The sequence below is a fragment of the Blennius ocellaris genome (assembly GCF_963422515.1).
Source record: "Blennius ocellaris genome assembly, contig: SUPER_5_unloc_1, whole genome shotgun sequence".
NCBI classification, from domain to species: Eukaryota; Metazoa; Chordata; class Actinopteri; order Blenniiformes; family Blenniidae; genus Blennius; species Blennius ocellaris.
Window position 1 is genome coordinate 1,397,209 of NW_027662315.1, and position 12,449 is coordinate 1,409,657.

The 12,449-nt window shown below is 56.7% G+C and overlaps 1 protein-coding gene across 1 annotated transcript in view; it reads left to right on the top strand.

Moving 5' to 3' along the window:
* tbc1d25 (TBC1 domain family, member 25) overlaps positions 1-11,762 on the top strand; it is a 43,774-nt gene extending 32,012 nt beyond the window's left edge. Inside the window, 3 exon segments of the mRNA XM_080521202.1 lie at positions 9,127-10,032; positions 10,034-10,045; positions 10,047-11,762. Of these exon segments, the coding sequence (XP_080377328.1) occupies positions 9,127-10,032; positions 10,034-10,045; positions 10,047-10,436 (1,308 nt within the window). The 3' untranslated portion in view covers positions 10,437-11,762.
* The last annotated feature ends 687 nt before the right edge of the window (positions 11,763-12,449 follow it).

The window sequence follows — 12,449 nt, forward strand, 5'->3', positions numbered from 1 at the left end:
GCTCCTTTAGCTCCTTCAAGTCAGCTCCTTCAGGTCAGCTCCTTCAGCTCCTTCAGGTCAGCTCCTTCAGGTCAGCTCCTTCAGCTCCTTCAGGTCAGCTCCTTTAGCTCCTTCAGGTCAGCTCCTTCAGGTCAGCTCCTTCAGCTCCTTCAGGTCAGCTCCTTTAGCTCCTTCAGGTCAGCTCCTTCAGGTCAGCTCCTTCAGCTCCTTCAGGTCAGCTCCTTTAGCTCCTTCAGGTTAGCTCCTTTAGCTCCTTCAGGTCAGCTCCTTCAGGTCAGCTCCTTTAGCTCCTTCATGTCAGCTCCTTCAGGTCAGCTCCTTTAGCTCCTTCAGGTCAGCTCCTTCAGGTCAGCTCCTTCAGCTCCTTCAGCTCCTTCAGGTCAGCTCCTTTAGCTCCTTCAGGTCAGCTCCTTTAGCTCCTTCAGGTCAGCTCCTTCAGGTCAGCTCCTTCAGCTCCTTCAGCTGAGCTCCTTTAGCTCCTTCAGGTCAGCTCCTTCAGGTCAGCTCCTTCAGCTCCTTCAGCTGAGCTCCTTTAGCTCCTTCAGGTCAGCTCCTTCAGGTCAGCTCCTTTAGCTCCTTCAGCTGAGCTCCTTCAGGTGAGCGCCTTTAGCTCCTTCAGGTCAGCTCCTTTAGCTCCTTCAGGTCAGCTCCTTCAGCTCCTTCAAGTCAGCTCCTTCAGGTCAGCTCCTTTAGCTCCTTCAGGTCAGCTCCTTCAGCTTCTTCAGGTCAGCTCCTTTAGCTCCTTCAGGTCAGCTCCTTCAGGTCAGCTCCTTCAGGTCAGCTCCTTCAGCTCCTTCAGGTCAGCTCCTTTAGCTCCTTCAGGTCAGCTCCTTTAGCTCCTTCAGGTCAGCTCCTTCAGGTCAGCTCCTTCAGCTCCTTCAGGTCAGCTCCTTTAGCTCCTTCAGGTCAGCTCCTTCAGGTCAGCTCCTTCAGCTGAGCTCCTTTAGCTCCTTCAGGTCAGCTCCTTCAGGTCAGCTCCTTCAGCTCCTTCAGCTGAGCTCCTTTAGCTCCTTCAGGTCAGCTCCTTCAGGTCAGCTCCTTTAGCTCCTTCAGGTCAGCTCCTTCAGCTGAGCTCCTTCAGGTGAGCGCCTTTATCTCCTTCAGGTCAGCTCCTTTAGCTCCTTCAGGTCAGCTCCTTCAGGTCAGCTCCTTCAGCTCCTTCAGGTCAGCTCCTTTAGCTCCTTCAGGTCAGCTCCTTTAGCTCCTTCAGGTCAGCTCCTTTAGCTCCTTCAGGTCAGCTCCTTCAGGTCAGCTCCTTCAGCTCCTTCAGCTCCTTCAGGTCAGCTCCTTTAGCTCCTTCAGCTCCTTCAGGTCAGCTCCTTTAGCTCCTTCAGGTCAGCTCCTTTAGCTCCTTCAGGTCAGCTCCTTCAGGTCAGCTCCTTCAGCTCCTTCAGCTGAGCTCCTTTAGCTCCTTCAGGTCAGCTCCTTCAGGTCAGCTCCTTCAGCTCCTTCAGGTCAGCTCCTTTAGCTCCTTCAGGTCAGCTCCTTTAGCTCCTTCAGGTCAGCTCCTTTAGCTCCTTCAGGTCAGCTCCTTCAGGTCAGCTCCTTCAGCTCCTTCAGGTCAGCTCCTTTAGCTCCTTCAGGTCAGCTCCTTCAGGTCAGCTCCTTCAGCTCCTTCAGCTGAGCTCCTTTAGCTCCTTCAGGTCAGCTCCTTCAGGTCAGCTCCTTCAGCTCCTTCAGCTGAGCTCCTTTAGCTCCTTCAGGTCAGCTCCTTCAGGTCAGCTCCTTTAGCTCCTTCAGGTCAGCTCCTTCAGCTGAGCTCCTTCAGGTGAGCGCCTTTATCTCCTTCAGGTCAGCTCCTTTAGCTCCTTCAGGTCAGCTCCTTCAGCTCCTTCAGGTCAGCTCCTTCAGGTCAGCTCCTTTAGCTCCTTCAGGTCAGCTCCTTCAGCTCCTTCAGGTCAGCTCCTTTAGCTCCTTCAGGTCAGCTCCTTTAGCTCCTTCAGGTCAGCTCCTTCAGGTCAGCTCCTTCAGCTCCTTCAGGTCAGCTCCTTTAGCTCCTTCAGGTCAGCTCCTTCAGGTCAGCTCCTTCAGCTCCTTCAGCTGAGCTCCTTTAGCTCCTTCAGGTCAGCTCCTTCAGGTCAGCTCCTTCAGCTCCTTCAGCTGAGCTCCTTTAGCTCCTTCAGGTCAGCTCCTTCAGGTCAGCTCCTTTAGCTCCTTCAGGTCAGCTCCTTCAGCTGAGCTCCTTCAGGTGAGCGCCTTTATCTCCTTCAGGTCAGCTCCTTTAGCTCCTTCAGGTCAGCTCCTTTAGCTCCTTCAGGTCAGCTCCTTCAGCTCCTTCAGGTCAGCTCCTTTAGCTCCTTCAGGTCAGCTCCTTCAGGTCAGCTCCTTCAGCTCCTTCAGGTCAGCTCCTTTAGCTCCTTCAGGTCAGCTCCTTTAGCTCCTTCAGGTCAGCTCCTTTAGCTCCTTCAGGTCAGCTCCTTTAGCTCCTTCAGGTCAGCTCCTTCAGCTGAGCTCCTTCAGGTGAGCGCCTTTATCTCCTTCAGGTCAGCTCCTTTAGCTCCTTCAGGTCAGCTCCTTCAGCTCCTTCAGGTCAGCTCCTTCAGGTCAGCTCCTTTAGCTCCTTCAGGTCAGCTCCTTCAGCTCCTTCAGGTCAGCTCCTTTAGCTCCTTCAGGTCAGCTCCTTCAGGTCAGCTCCTTCAGCTCCTTCAGGTCAGCTCCTTCAGCTCCTTCAGGTCAGCTCCTTTAGCTCCTTCAGGTCAGCTCCTTTAGCTCCTTCAGGTCAGCTCCTTCAGGTCAGCTCCTTTAGCTCCTTCAGGTCAGCTCCTTCAGGTCAGCTCCTTCAGCTCCTTCAGCTCCTTCAGGTCAGCTCCTTTAGCTCCTTCAGGTCAGCTCCTTTAGCTCCTTCAGGTCAGCTCCTTCAGGTCAGCTCCTTCAGCTCCTTCAGCTGAGCTCCTTTAGCTCCTTCAGGTCAGCTCCTTCAGGTCAGCTCCTTCAGCTCCTTCAGCTGAGCTCCTTTAGCTCCTTCAGGTCAGCTCCTTCAGGTCAGCTCCTTTAGCTCCTTCAGGTCAGCTCCTTCAGCTGAGCTCCTTCAGGTGAGCGCCTTTAGCTCCTTCAGGTCAGCTCCTTTAGCTCCTTCAGGTCAGCTCCTTCAGCTCCTTCAGGTCAGCTCCTTTAGCTCCTTCAGGTCAGCTCCTTCAGCTCCTTCAGGTCAGCTCCTTTAGCTCCTTCAGGTCAGCTCCTTCAGGTCAGCTCCTTCAGCTCCTTCAGGTCAGCTCCTTCAGCTCCTTCAGGTCAGCTCCTTTAGCTCCTTCAGGTCAGCTCCTTTAGCTCCTTCAGGTCAGCTCCTTTAGCTCCTTCAGGTCAGCTCCTTCAGGTCAGCTCCTTTAGCTCCTTCAGGTTAGCTCCTTCAGGTCAGCTCCTTCAGCTCCTTCAGCTCCTTCAGGTCAGCTCCTTTAGCTCCTTCAGGTCAGCTCCTTCAGGTCAGCTCCTTCAGCTCCTTCAGCTGAGCTCCTTTAGCTCCTTCAGGTCAGCTCCTTCAGGTCAGCTCCTTCAGCTCCTTCAGCTGAGCTCCTTTAGCTCCTTCAGGTCAGCTCCTTCAGGTCAGCTCCTTCAGCTCCTTCAGCTGAGCTCCTTTAGCTCCTTCAGGTCAGCTCCTTCAGGTCAGCTCCTTTAGCTCCTTCAGCTGAGCTCCTTCAGGTGAGCGCCTTTAGCTCCTTCAGGTCAGCTCCTTTAGCTCCTTCAGGTCAGCTCCTTCAGCTCCTTCAGGTCAGCTCCTTCAGGTCAGCTCCTTTAGCTCCTTCAGGTCAGCTCCTTCAGCTCCTTCAGGTCAGCTCCTTCAGGTCAGCTCCTTCAGGTCAGCTCCTTCAGGTCAGTTCCTTCAGCTCCTTCAGGTCAGCTCCTTCAGGTCAGCTCCTTCAGGTCAGCTCCTTTAGCTCCTTCAGGTCAGCTCCTTCAGGTCAGCTCCTTCAGCTCCTTCAGCTCCTTCAGGTCAGCTCCTTTAGCTCCTTCAGGTCAGCTCCTTTAGCTCCTTCAGGTCAGCTCCTTCAGGTCAGCTCCTTCAGCTCCTTCAGCTGAGCTCCTTTAGCTCCTTCAGGTCAGCTCCTTCAGCTGAGCTCCTTCAGGTGAGCGCCTTTAGCTCCTTCAGGTCAGCTCCTTTAGCTCCTTCAGGTCAGCTCCTTCAGCTCCTTCAAGTCAGCTCCTTCAGGTCAGCTCCTTTAGCTCCTTCAGGTCAGCTCCTTCAGCTTCTTCAGGTCAGCTCCTTTAGCTCCTTCAGGTCAGCTCCTTCAGGTCAGCTCCTTCAGGTCAGCTCCTTCAGCTCCTTCAGGTCAGCTCCTTTAGCTCCTTCAGGTCAGCTCCTTTAGCTCCTTCAGGTCAGCTCCTTCAGCTCCTTCAGGTCAGCTCCTTTAGCTCCTTCAGGTCAGCTCCTTCAGGTCAGCTCCTTCAGCTCCTTCAGCTGAGCTCCTTTAGCTCCTTCAGGTCAGCTCCTTCAGGTCAGCTCCTTCAGCTCCTTCAGCTGAGCTCCTTTAGCTCCTTCAGGTCAGCTCCTTCAGGTCAGCTCCTTTAGCTCCTTCAGGTCAGCTCCTTCAGCTGAGCTCCTTCAGGTGAGCGCCTTCAGGTGAGCGCCTTTATCTCCTTCAGGTCAGCTCCTTTAGCTCCTTCAGGTCAGCTCCTTCAGCTCCTTCAGGTCAGCTCCTTCAGGTCAGCTCCTTTAGCTCCTTCAGGTCAGCTCCTTCAGCTCCTTCAGGTCAGCTCCTTTAGCTCCTTCAGGTCAGCTCCTTCAGGTCAGCTCCTTTAGCTCCTTCAGGTCAGCTCCTTCAGGTCAGCTCCTTTAGCTCCTTCAGGTCAGCTCCTTCAGGTCAGCTCCTTCAGCTCCTTCAGCTCCTTCAGGTCAGCTCCTTTAGCTCCTTCAGGTCAGCTCCTTTAGCTCCTTCAGGTCAGCTCCTTCAGGTCAGCTCCTTCAGCTCCTTCAGCTGAGCTCCTTTAGCTCCTTCAGGTCAGCTCCTTCAGGTCAGCTCCTTCAGCTCCTTCAGCTGAGCTCCTTCAGGTCAGCTCCTTCAGGTCAGCTCCTTTAGCTCCTTCAGGTCAGCTCCTTCAGCTGAGCTCCTTCAGGTGAGCGCCTTTAGGTCCTTCAGGTCAGCTCCTTTAGCTCCTTCAGGTCAGCTCCTTCAGCTCCTTCAGGTCAGCTCCTTCAGGTCAGCTCCTTTAGCTCCTTCAGGTCAGCTCCTTCAGCTCCTTCAGGTCAGCTCCTTTAGCTCCTTCAGGTCAGCTCCTTCAGGTCAGCTCCTTCAGGTCAGCTCCTTCAGCTCCTTCAGGTCAGCTCCTTCAGCTCCTTCAGGTCAGCTCCTTTAGCTCCTTCAGGTCAGCTCCTTTAGCTCCTTCAGGTCAGCTCCTTCAGGTCAGCTCCTTTAGCTCCTTCAGGTCAGCTCCTTCAGGTCAGCTCCTTCAGCTCCTTCAGCTCCTTCAGGTCAGCTCCTTTAGCTCCTTCAGGTCAGCTCCTTTAGCTCCTTCAGGTCAGCTCCTTCAGGTCAGCTCCTTCAGCTCCTTCAGCTGAGCTCCTTTAGCTCCTTCAGGTCAGCTCCTTCAGGTCAGCTCCTTCAGCTCCTTCAGCTGAGCTCCTTTAGCTCCTTCAGGTCAGCTCCTTCAGGTCAGCTCCTTTAGCTCCTTCAGGTCAGCTCCTTCAGCTGAGCTCCTTCAGGTGAGCGCCTTTAGCTCCTTCAGGTCAGCTCCTTTAGCTCCTTCAGGTCAGCTCCTTCAGCTCCTTCAGGTCAGCTCCTTCAGGTCAGCTCCTTTAGCTCCTTCAGGTCAGCTCCTTCAGCTCCTTCAGGTCAGCTCCTTTAGCTCCTTCAGGTCAGCTCCTTCAGGTCAGCTCCTTCAGCTCCTTCAGGTCAGCTCCTTCAGCTCCTTCAGGTCAGCTCCTTTAGCTCCTTCAGGTCAGCTCCTTTAGCTCCTTCAGGTCAGCTCCTTTAGCTCCTTCAGGTCAGCTCCTTCAGGTCAGCTCCTTTAGCTCCTTCAGGTTAGCTCCTTCAGGTCAGCTCCTTCAGCTCCTTCAGCTCCTTCAGCTCCTTCAGGTCAGCTCCTTTAGCTCCTTCAGGTCAGCTCCTTCAGGTCAGCTCCTTCAGCTCCTTCAGCTGAGCTCCTTTAGCTCCTTCAGGTCAGCTCCTTCAGGTCAGCTCCTTCAGCTCCTTCACCTGAGCTCCTTTAGCTCCTTCAGGTCAGCTCCTTCAGGTCAGCTCCTTCAGCTCCTTCAGCTGAGCTCCTTTAGCTCCTTCAGGTCAGCTCCTTCAGGTCAGCTCCTTTAGCTCCTTCAGGTCAGCTCCTTCAGCTGAGCTCCTTCAGGTGAGCGCCTTTAGCTCCTTCAGGTCAGCTCCTTCAGGTCAGCTCCTTCAGCTCCTTCAGGTCAGCTCCTTCAGGTCAGCTCCTTTAGCTCCTTCAGGTCAGCTCCTTCAGCTCCTTCAGGTCAGCTCCTTCAGGTCAGCTCCTTCAGGTCAGCTCCTTCAGGTCAGCTCCTTCAGCTCCTTCAGGTCAGCTCCTTCAGGTCAGCTCCTTCACGTCAGCTCCTTCAGGTCAGCTCCTTCAGCTCCTTCAGGTCAGCTCCTTCAGGTCAGCTCCTTCAGGTCAGCTCCTTCAGGTCAGCTCCTTCAGCTCCTTCAGGTCAGCTCCTTCAGGTCAGCTCCTTCAGGTCAGCTCCTTTAGCTCCTTCAGGTCAGCTCCTTCAGCTGAGCTCTTCCTGCCTGCTTCCCGCCTGCTTCCCGCCTGCTTCCCGCCTCCTTCCTGACGTCTTCCTGCCTGCTTCCCGCCTGCTTCCCGCCTGCTTCCTGACAACTTCCCGATGTCTTCCTGCCTGCTTCCCGCCTGCTTCCTGACGTCTTCCCGACGTCTTCCTGCCTGCTTCCCGCCTGCTTCCCGCCTGCTTCCTGACGTCTTCCTGCCTGCTTCCTGACGTCTTCCCGCCTGCTTCCCGCCTGCTTCCTGACGTCTTCCTGACGTCTTCCCGCCTGCTTCCTGACGTCTTCCTGACGTCTTCCTGCCTGCTTCCCGCCTGCTTCCTGACGTCTTCCTGCCTGCTTCCTGACGTCTTCCCGCCTACTTCCTGACGTCTTCCTGCCTGCTTCCCGCCTGCTTCCTGACGTCTTCCTGACGTCTTCCTGCCTGCTTCCCGCCTGCTTCCTGACGTCTTCCTGCCTGCTTCCTGACGTCTTCCTGCCTGCTTCCCGCCTGCTTCCTGACGTTTTCCTGCCTGCTTCCCGCCTGTTTCCTGACGTCTTCCTGACGTCTTCCTGCCTGCTTCCTGACGTCTTCCCGCCTGCTTCCTGACGTCTTCCTGACATCTTCCTGCCTGCTTCCCGCCTGCTTCCTGACGTCTTCCCGCCTGCTTCCTGATGTCTTCCCGCCTGCTTCCTGACGTCTTCCTGCCTGCTTCCTGACGTCTTCCTGACGTCTTCCCGCCTCCTTCCCGACGTCTTCCTGCCTGCTTCCCGCCTGCTTCCTGACGTCTTCCCGACGTCTTCCTGCCTGCTTCCCGCCTGCTTCCTGACGTCTTCCTGCCTGCTTCCTGACGTCTTCCTGACGTCTTCCTGACGTCTTCCTGCCTGCTTCCTGACGTCTTCCTGCCTGCTTCCCGCCTGCTTCCTGACGTTTTCCTGCCTGCTTCCCGCCTGCTTCCTGACGTCTTCCCGACATCTTCCTGCCTGCTTCCTGACGTCTTCCCGCCTGCTTCCTGACGTCTTTCTGACGTCTTCCCGCCTGCTTCCTGACGTCTTCCTGCCTGCTTCCTGACGTCTTCCTGACGTCTTCCTGCCTGCTTCCCGCCTGCTTCCTGACGTCTTCCCGACGTCTTCCTGCCTGCTTCCCGCCTGCTTCCCGCCTGCTTCCTGACGTCTTCCTGCCTGCTTCCTGACGTCTTCCCGCCTGCTTCCCACCTGCTTCCTGACGTCTTCCTGACGTCTTCCCGCCTGCTTCCTGACGTCTTCCCGACGTCTTCCCGCCTCCTTCCCGACGTCTTCCTGCCTGCTTCCCGCCTGCTTCCTGACGTCTTCCCGACGTCGTCCTGCCTGCTTCCCGCCTGCTTCCTGACGTCTTCCTGCCTGCTTCCTGACGTCTTCCCGCCTGCTTCCTGACGTCTTCCTGCCTGCTTCCCGCCTGCTTCCTGACGTCTTCCTGACGTCTTCCTGCCTGCTTCCCGCCTGCTTCCTGACGTCTTCCTGACGTCTTCCTGCCTGCTTCCTGACGTCTTCCTGCCTGCTTCCCGCCTGCTTCCTGACGTTTTCCTGCCTGCTTCCCGCCTGCTTCCTGACGTCTTCCTGACGTCTTCCTGCCTGCTTCCTGACGTCTTCCCGCCTGCTTCCTGACGTCTTCCTGACGTCTTCCCGCCTGCTTCCTGACGTCTTCCCGACGTCTTCCCGCCTCCTTCCCGACGTCTTCCTGCCTGCTTCCCGCCTGCTTCCTGACGTCTTCCCGACGTCTTCCTGCCTGCTTCCCGCCTGCTTCCTGACGTCTTCCTGCCTGCTTCCTGACGTCTTCCTGACGTCTTCATGCCTGCTTCCCGCCTGCTTCCTGACGTCTTCCCGACGTCTTCCTGCCTGCTTCCTGACGTCTTCCTGCCTGCTTCCTGACGTCTTCCTGACGTCTTCCTGCCTGCTTCCCGCCTGCTTCCTGACGTCTTCCCGACGTCTTCCTGCCTGCTTCCCGCCTGCTTCCCGCCTGCTTCCTGACGTCTTCCCGACGTCTTCCTGCCTGCTTCCCGCCTGCTTCCTGACGTCTTCCTGCCTGCTTCCTGACGTCTTCCCGCCTGCTTCCTGACGTCTTCCTGCCTGCTTCCCGCCTGCTTCCCGCCTGCTTCCTGACGTCTTCCTGACGTCTTCCTGCCTGCTTCCCGCCTGCTTCCTGACGTCTTCCTGACGTCTTCCTGCCTGCTTCCTGACGTCTTCCTGCCTGCTTCCCGCCTGCTTCCTGACGTTTTCCTGCCTGCTTCCCGCCTGCTTCCTGACGTCTTCCTGACGTCTTCCTGCCTGCTTCCTGACGTCTTCCCGCCTGCTTCCTGACGTCTTCCTGACATCTTCCTGCCTGCTTCCCGCCTGCTTCCTGATGTCTTCCTGACGTCTTCCCGCCTGCTTCCTGATGTCTTCCCGCCTGCTTCCCGCCTGCTCCTGAGCCCTGCAGGTCCAGTGACATGCTGGTGTCTTCCAGATCTCGTACTGCCAGGGTATGAGTGACATCGCCTCGCCCATCCTGGCCGTGATGGACAACGAGGCTCACGCCTTCATCTGCTTCTGCGGCGTGATGAAGCGCCTGGAGGGGAACTTCCGTCCCGACGGCCAGCTCATGTCGGTGAAGTTCCAGCACCTGAAGCTGCTGCTGCAGTACTCGGACCCCGAGTTCTCGTCCTACCTGGTGACCCGGGGGGCGGACGACCTGTTCTTCTGCTACCGCTGGCTGCTGCTGGAGCTGAAGAGGGAGTTTGTGTTTGACGACGCCCTGAGGATGCTGGAGGTCACCTGGAGCTCTCTGCCCCCCGACCCCCCGGAGACCGAGGTGGAGCTGCTGGGGCCGGAGACGGACCACGTCCAGATGCCGGAACAGGAAGAGACGCGGCGGAGACGACACATGCTGCGACCGTCCAGACAACAGGCAGGAACAGAAAGAAGACACGGAGCGGAGGCGTCCCCTGAGAAGACACGGGGACACGGGACGCCGGAGCAGCAGGGGCGTCCCTTCCACAGGCAGACCAGCTTCGGGGAGTTTAAATATTACACGGCTCGTCATGAAGACAGCTTTGAGATGGAGACGGAGGCTGTCCTCCCGACACGCCAGTCCACGGTGGACAGTGAGGACGACACGGAGGAGAGCACTCCTCTCATCAAGGACGCCGATGGCTCGTCTCCTCTCGTCCCCACCTCGTCCTCGCCGTCGCCCTCCAGCTGGCCCGGCGCCTCCCCGGACTCTCCTCCCAAGGCCCCGGCGTCCTCCGGCCAGGTGCCGGTCAAGACCTCGCACGGCCAGACCCGCTCCCTGCTGTCCTCCCCCATCCCGGGCTTGGGACGAGGCGCCTCGCCGTCCCCTAACGACCCCCCCCTCGCCCTCGCCCGCCGCCAAGCCGTGCTCGCTGCCCGCCGCCCCAGGAGTTGGGGAAGGGGAACCCCTTCATGCTGTTCCTGTGTCTGTCCATCCTGCTGGAGCACCGGGACCACATCATGAAGAACGGCCTGGACTACAACGAGCTGGCCATGCACTTCGACCGCCTGGTGCGGCGCCACAACCTGGGCCGGGTGCTGCAGCGGGCCAAGGCCCTGTTCGCAGACTACCTGCAGAGCGAGGTGTGGGACTCTGAGGAGGGGGACGAGGTGAGCTCCGACTCCCCCACCGCCACGCTGCCTGTAGCCGTGGCCGCCAGGCCGCTCTACAGCCCGCTGGCCTCGCCCCAGGCCTCGTCCCCCAACTCCACCTACAACCTGGCCGCCACCGTCCCCTCCCCCACCACTCACATGGCCTCGTCCTGATCCCCCCCCCCCCCCCCCCCCCCCGACTGAACAGGTTCCTCTGTGATGCATGTCTGCTGAATCCCCCCCAGTTCTCCTCGGTGCATCAGGCCTGAATTCCTGATTTCCACTGTCCTCAGAAGTGTCTTCACTGAGACCCCGGGACATCTGAGGACATCTGAGGGTCCCAGGACCTTCTAGCCAAATGTTGAAGCTGTGTCTTTACATCCAAGTGCTTTGCTGGTGGACTGGAGTGAGTCGGAGCAGGATCACGTGTTCACCGGGTCCTTTCTTTGTGGAGCCATGAGGGCTGGCTCAGGTCCCAGAACCAGGTCTGAGCTGTCAGGTCCCCCTCCCTCACAGCAGAACCAGGTCTGGGCTGTCAGGTCCCCCTCCCTCAGCAGAACCAGGTCTGGCTCAGGTCCCCCTCCCTCAGCAGAACAACCACATGCTAATCAGAACTCTTCCAATTCCAAGTGAAGCTCTGCAACCAGTTGTCCAGAATGACTGGTTCTGAACGGTGAAGACTGTCATGTGACCTGAAGCCTTCTGATTGGACCTGAGAGGACCAGGAACACTGGTCATGGACCTCATGTCCTGTCACTGCTGGTGGAACCGTGTCCAGAGGCTGCAGTGGACTGTTTGTTCTTCAGGGAGGCGTAAAGGCTCATGTCAAGGTGTGTGACTGCAGGTATGAGAAGGTCCAGACGGGGCCTGCGTCACCTGCTGATCACATGACCAGGAGTTCCTCCATCGTCACCTGCTGGTCACATGACCAGGAGCTCCTCCATCGTCACCTGCTGGTCACATGACCAGGAGCTCCTCCACAAATCCACTGTGCAGTAACATCATGTCCATCGTGGCTTCAGCAGTCCTCTTCGCTGCTTCTGTCCAGGTGTGTCTCCACATCTGGGAAGTGTTTGCTCGGTTTCACTGCAGTGACAGTGAATCTGCTGGATTCTAACACTTCATTTCACTGCTTCATGTTGCACCTTGCTTCTTGACACCATCACAGTGTTTAATATTCAGTTTCCATCTGTTTCAGCCTGTTTCAGTCTGTTGTTTCAGCCTGTTTCAGTCTGTTTCAGCCTGTTTCAGTCTGTTGTTTCAGCCTGTTTCAGTCTGTTTCAGCCTGTTTCAGTCTGGTTCAGTCTGTTGTTTCAGCCTGTTTCAGTCTGTTTCAGCCTGTTTCAGCCTGTTTCAGTCTGTTGTTTCAGCCTGGTTCAGTCTGTTGTTTCAGCCTGTTTCAGCCTGGTTCAGTCTGTTGTTTCAGCCTGTTTCAGTCTGTTGTTTCAGCCTGTTTCAGTCTGTTTCAGCCTGTTTCAGCCTGTTGTTCAGCCTGTTGTTTCAGCCTGTTTCAGCCTGTTGTTCAGCCTGTTTCAGCCTGTTGTTTCAGCCTGTTTCAGCCTGTTGTTCAGCATGTTGTTTCAGCCTGTTGTTCAGCCTGTTTCAGCCTGTTGTTCAGCCTGTTTCAGTCTGTTTCAGCCTGTTTCAGCCTGTTGTTCAGCCTGTTGTTTCAGCCTGTTTCAGCCTGTTGTTCAGCCTGTTTCAGCCTGTTGTTTCAGCCTGTTTCAGCATGTTGTTCAGCATGTTGTTTCAGCCTGTTTCAGCCTGTTGTTTCAGCCTGTTGTTCAGCCTGTTTCAGCCTGTTGTTTCAGCCTGTTTCAGCCTGTTGTTCAGCCTGTTTCAGCATGTTGTTTCAGCCTGTTTCAGCCTGTTGTTCAGCCTGTTTCAGCCTGTTGTTTCAGCCTGTTTCAGCCTGTTGTTCAGCATGTTGTTTCAGCCTGTTGTTCAGCCTGTTGTTTCAGCCTGTTTCAGCCTGTTGTTCAGCATGTTGTTTCAGCCTGTTGTTCAGCCTGTTGTTTCAGCCTGTTTCAGCCTGTTGTTTCAGCCTGTTTCAGCCTGTTGTTCAGCATGTTGTTTCAGCCTGTTGTTCAGCCTGTTGTTTCAGCCTGTTTCAGACTGTTGTTCAGCATGTTGTTTCAGCCTGTTGTTCAGCCTGTTGTTTCAGCCTGTTTCAGCCTGTTGTTCAGC